General features: G+C 39.0%; 1 protein-coding gene across 3 annotated transcripts in view; it reads left to right on the top strand.

The window, feature by feature from the left end:
• Positions 1-3,482, top strand: part of LOC130930276 (uncharacterized) — a 31,493-nt gene extending 28,011 nt beyond the window's left edge. For all 3 annotated transcript variants that reach the window (XM_057858120.1, XM_057858122.1, XM_057858121.1), the window contains one exon: positions 719-3,482. In XM_057858120.1, coding sequence (XP_057714103.1) covers positions 719-1,309 — 591 coding nt within the window. In that variant the 3' untranslated portion in view covers positions 1,310-3,482. The remainder of the gene's footprint in view (positions 1-718) is intronic.
• Positions 3,483-6,059: the final 2,577 nt, after the last annotated feature.

The following is a 6,059-nucleotide window of genomic DNA, read 5'->3' on the forward strand; positions in this document are numbered from 1 at the left end:
TTTTTGTGCATCTTCTGTTTTCAAGACATACGACCTTTAGTTGTTTTTCATGACGTTTGGATGTCTTCCTCGGTCTACCAGTGCGCTTAACTTTAACAACCTTGCCATGTTGTTTGTACTTGGTCCATATTTTTTATACAGCTGACTGTGAACAGCCCACCTCTTTGGCAACCATACGTGTAGCGATACTTTCTCCAAGAAGTTTGATAATCCCCTCCTTGGTCTCAAGAGACATCTCTCATGTTGGAGCCATGATTTTTGTGAATCCACTTGGTCCAGCAGCCCTCCAAGGTGTGATTTTGCACTGTTTTTAACTGCTGACTAACGAGCAGATCTAATCTGAGGCAGGGGCCCAATGAAGGAAAGGAAATTGACTGGGCGTGTCTGTATTTTCTACACAAAATGGACTGATTCCATATTTTTTCTTCAGAATGGAGTGATTCTATATTTCCCTGCACTTGCTCTATAAAAGTAACATTTACTGACCACAACAATGTTTTTTATTCATTTCTTTTAGTGTTTCTGAGTGCCAAGGAGTTGCAGTTTTGAACTAATTCGTTATTTTTTTTCAAGGTTTTTATCGGAGTTTGTTCTACATAATAAAATGTCCGAGTGAGTCCTCGTCCGAGACTGGTGATTCCATACTCTTTGGTAGGGGTTGTAAGTGTGACACTCTGTGTAAAAGTGCCGTGAAACTAATTTCTGTTTTTTTTTTTAGGTGTTTTCAACCACTGATGCCACGCTGACAGTGTATGCGCCCAAAAGGAAGAACACTGTCTACATCCTCAGCAACATGCACAGTGTGGTTGAGACTGAGGATACCACCAAAAGGAAGCCAAACACCTTAACCAAATACAATACCACAAAATGTGGTGTGGATTTGATGGACCAGATGGTGCGGGAGTTCAGCGTGCGCACAGGAACACGGAGATGGCCAATCGCCGTGTTCTACAATATGATTGACATGGCAGCACTGAATGCATACGTGTTGTATCAGGCATGCACCGGAAGGCAAGAGAGACGGGTGGACTTCTTGGTGGGTCTTGCGAAGGAATTGGCCGACTCTCATTTGGGCGCAAAGAAGGAGCGGAAGGAAAAATTGCTTCGGCAACAACCTCCAACACCTAGCCCTGGGAAAAGGGCGAAGTGTCAAGTGAAGGATGAATGCAAGAGCAATCCCGCCACGGAACGATGTGTTGACTGCTACAGATACACATGTGGTTCATGTAGAAGGGACATACCATGGCAGTGCCGGGTATGTTTCCGCGAAGCAGAAGGAGAGAAGAGTAACTGCAAATACACACCTTAAAACTAGTTAAATTCTCTTTTCAGTGTAAATCTGTTGGGAAACGAGGGAAATTACTGCCAGTGCTTGAAGTAAATTTCTTAATTTGTTGAAATAAGAAAAATACCTTACTGAGAATAATCTTACAAGATTTATTTTCAGCAAAAAGTTAGTGTATTTAATCCAAAAAAACAAATCAAAAAAATTCAGAAATGTTCTTAATTCAAGAAGAGATATTCTGCCCTTTGGTAAATTTTACAGCAGGGTTTTTTTGTACTGTCCTACAGCGCCCTCTTGTGGTCGCTTTGCGACATGGTTTATTGTATTCTTACCGATTCAATATGGCTGCACATCGTCTCAGGCTGACGCCCATGTTTTAATGTTGTGTTTATATGATCCCTGGACAAGATTTTTCCCTAAGTATGGATGTGGAAAAGAATGTATATAATCTGGTATAGCTAGAAATGTATATTTTTTGTATGAGACGTTTTTTGTTTATTGTTTAGCGAACTTCTCTGGTGAGCTAACGTTGTTGCTAATGCTACATTGTGTATTTTTTTTTGTTTTACAACGGGCTTAAGAGGACAATGGTTTGAGGCCATTCTTTCAATAAATCAGATCAAAAAGGAAGTCTGATTATTAAAGCATCGTTAGCTAGCTGTCTAGATTGGGAAAAAGTAAACATGAGTGAGGACAGCAGAGACATTGTTCAAAACATTATTTCAAAGCACTTTTTTCTTAATTTAGGTGAAAATGACCAACTTTTAGAAGAATGGGCTTCATAAGAACAAACGGTAATATTATTTAAAATAAATGGAATAATCTGATAACTAGTCCAACACTCAAACCAACACAGAGAAAATTATTCAAAAAGTAAATTTATCAGATTAAAACGTCATAAATTTGCCATGTGAAAGTTAATAACTTGGTATGAAAAAGTATCTGAACCTTTTGGTGTTTCTCAGATTTCTGCATAAAATCTGATGTGATCTGATGTTTGTCAAAATCACACAGATGAAAAAACTGCTTTAAAACTACCTAAATAAACATTTATAGCTTTTCATATTTTAATGAGGATAGTATGCAAACAATGACAGAAGGTGGAAGAACAAGTATGTGAACCATCACATTTAATACTTTGTGGTACCCCATTTGGCAGCAGTAACTTCAACCAGACGCTTCCTGTAGTTGCAAATTAGTCGAGCACATCAATCAGGACTAATCCTGGCCCATTGTTCTCTACAAAACTACTGCTGTTCAGTTAGATTCCTGGGATGTCTGGCATGAATTGCTGTGTTTAGGTCATGCCACAGCATCTCAATGGGGTTCAAGTCTGGACTTTGACTTGGCTACTCTAGAATGTGTGTTTTGTTCTTCTGAAACCATTCTAAAGTTGATTTACTTCTGTGTTTTGGATCAGTCTTGTTGCAGCATCCATCCTCTTTTTAGCTTCTTTTCAGCCTCCGGTTTTCCTGCAAAACATCCTGATAAACTTTTAAATTCATTATTCCATTAATGATTGCAAGTTGTCCAGGCCCTGAGTTAGCAAAACACCCCAAATCATGATACTCCCTCCACCATGCTTCACGGTGGGGATGAGGTGTTGATGTTGGTGAGCTGTTCCATTTTTCCTCCGCACATGACGTTGCGTGTTACTCTAAAAAAATTCAACTTTGGTTTCATTAGTCCATAAAATATTCTGCCAAAACTTCTGTGGAGTGTCCAAGTGCCTTTTTGCGAACATTAATTGAGCAACAATGCTTTTTTAGACAGCGGTGGCTTCCTCTGTGGAGTCCTCCCATGAACACCATTCTTGGCCATAGTTTTACGTATAGTCAAGAATCTGCATTGGACAAGGTGATGAGGCTGGAACTTTGGTTTGGTGTTGTTCCAGTGAGATTTACAAAGATGACTGCCTGAAGAAAAACATCAAAATTCCCTCAGTCCTTGATGATATGGGGCTGCATGTTAGGCAAAGGCATTGGGGAGATGGCTGTGGTTAAATCTTCAATAAATGCACAAATTGAAATTGAAATTTTAGACCGCTTTCTTATCCCTTCAATTGAAAATATGTCATTTTCCAAGATGACAATACATCATGCTACAGAGCTAAAATTGTTAAAGCATTCCTTGGCGAAAGACTCATCCAGTCAATGTCATGGCCTGCAAATAGCCCAGATCTCAACCCTATTGAAAACCTGTGGTGAAAATGGGGGGGGGGGGGGGGGGGGGGGTCCACAGCAAGGCTCCGATCTGCAAGGATGAGCTGGCAACTGAAATCAAAGAGAGTTGGCACCAAATTGATGAAGAATACTCATCAAGTCCATACCCTAACCCTAACCCTGCAAGCTGTCATAAAAGCCAAGCTATTTTTTTCCTCAGAATAGTGCGATACCATATATATTTCCCTGCACTTGCTCTATAAAAGTAACATTTACTGACCACCAAAATGTTTTTTCATTTCTTTTAGTGTTTCTGAATGCCAAGGAGTTGCACTTTTGAACTAATTTTTTCAAGCTTTTTTTAATCTGAGTTTGTTCTACATAATAAAATGTCTGAGTGAGTGCTTGTCCGAGACTGGTGATTCCATACTTTTTGCTAGGGGTTGTGTAAGCAGAACAAAATTCTTTATATGTAAAAAGTTGACCATCATTCAATAATTGACTAAGAAAATTTTATTCTATCTTGACCCAATATATGGCGGAAAACAGACAAGCCTAAAAAAGCAGTTTCTGCCCTTGCACTCCTCTTTAAAAGAAACTGCTGTATTTTAAGCCAAAACGACTCTTGTGTTTGATAGAACAATATGTCTATACGCTGCCATAGCAGATTCATGACGCATGAAGCCCCCGAACTATTTTTAATTTGTCCGTTTTACCCTGGAAAACCACGTTTACAGACGTCGCACAACTGCTTTTGTTTCAACCCAGCCATAAAACGAAGTTAATTATATTTATTATTCAAAATGTCTCATTTTTAGCTTAGAATGATTAATCAATGTCTAATATTTCGTTTAAAAAAAAAAAAGACTTTAAAAAATTATTCACTCGCATATTTTAAACCTAAACAAATGATGTCACAATGAAAAAAAATGGCATCTGTAAAAAAGTCACGGATATCTACCTCATAACTATCACCTAATTGTATTTTTTTGTTACTGTCGCATTTTCTCCAATATGTTAGATGATAAATAATCGATCCAAACAAAGAAGAAAAAAAAAAAACGTTTAAAAGGGTAAATATATGAAAAAGAAAATCTCGACCACTCCATGATTTCTGCGATTTCTGCTTTGCGACCCTTGTTATATTGCCATGTTTCACCCATAAAATCCCCCAAAAATCCAGCTGTGGGCATTCACAACTGTGTCTTGACACTCAGTGATATATGCTACATGGAGTTTTTGGATCGAAACAAGGTAAGTACGCGATAATATCTCGTTAAAGTCATGGCGTCTGTAATTCTGCTCTCGCGTGCTTTCACCTCAAAATAGTTTTGCTGTTTAAAAAAACTTAAAACTTTTTTTTTTTTTTTTAAATGCCCTCCTATTCAAAAATTTTCTTTCTCCAGAAAATGGAGATTTTAAGCTTTCCAATGATGTATCACACATGCATATCGGACAGTTTTGAAATTTGGCCAAATTGGGGGTCTCAGAGCGGAACTTCAAGTCAACTGAGTGTTTTCTGCCATATATAATAAATCGATATGTATATCTTGATTGTTCCAAATGTAATATCTACAGTACCTTTCAAAAGTATTCGGCCCCCTTGAATCTTGCAACCTTTCGCCACATTTCAGGCTTCAAACATAAAGATATGAAATGTAATTTTTTGTCAAGAATCGACAACAAGTGGGAAGTGAAGTGGAACAACATTTATTGGATAATTTAAACTTTTTTAACAAATAAAAAACTGAAAATTGGGGCGTGCAATATTATTCGGCCCCTTTACTTTCAGTGCAGCAAACTCACTCCAGAAGTTCAGTGAGGATCTCTGAATGATCCAATGTTGTCCTAGATGACCGATGATGATAAATAGAATTCACCTGTGTGTAATCAAGTCTCCGTATAAATGCACCTGCTCTGTGATAGTCTCAGGGTTCTGTTTAAAGTGCAGAGAGCATTATGAAAACCAAGGAACACACCAGGCAGGTCCGAGATACTGTTGTGGAGAAGTTTAAAGCCGGATTTGGATACAAAAAGATTTCCCAAGCTTTAAACATCTCAAGGAGCACTGTGCAAGTCATCATATTGAAATGGAAGGAGCATCAGACCACTGCAAATCTACCAAGACCCGGCCGTCCTTCCAAACTTTCTTCTCAAACAAGGAGAAAACTGATCAGAGATGCAGCCAAGAGGCCCATGATCACTCTGGGTGAACTGCAGAGATCTACAGCTGAGGTGGGAGAGTCTGTCCATAGGACAACAATCAGTCGTACACTGCACAAATCTGGCCTTTATGGAAGAGTGGCAAGAAGAAAGCCATTTCTCAAAGATAGCCATAAAAAGTCTCGTTTAAAGTTTGCCACAAGCCACCTGGGAGACACACCAAACGTGGAAGAAGGTGCTCTGGTCAGATGAAACCAAAATTGAACTTTTTGGCCACAATGCAAAACGATATGTTTGGCGTAAAAGCAACACAGCTCATCACCCTGAACACACCATCCCCACTGTCAAACATGGTGGTGGCAGCATCATGGTTTGGGCCTGCTTTTCTTCAGCAGGGACAGGGAAGATGGTTAAAACTGACGGGAAGATGGATGCAGCCAAATACAGGA

Source organism: Corythoichthys intestinalis, chromosome 14 (assembly GCF_030265065.1).
Source record: "Corythoichthys intestinalis isolate RoL2023-P3 chromosome 14, ASM3026506v1, whole genome shotgun sequence".
Taxonomy (NCBI): domain Eukaryota; kingdom Metazoa; phylum Chordata; class Actinopteri; order Syngnathiformes; family Syngnathidae; genus Corythoichthys; species Corythoichthys intestinalis.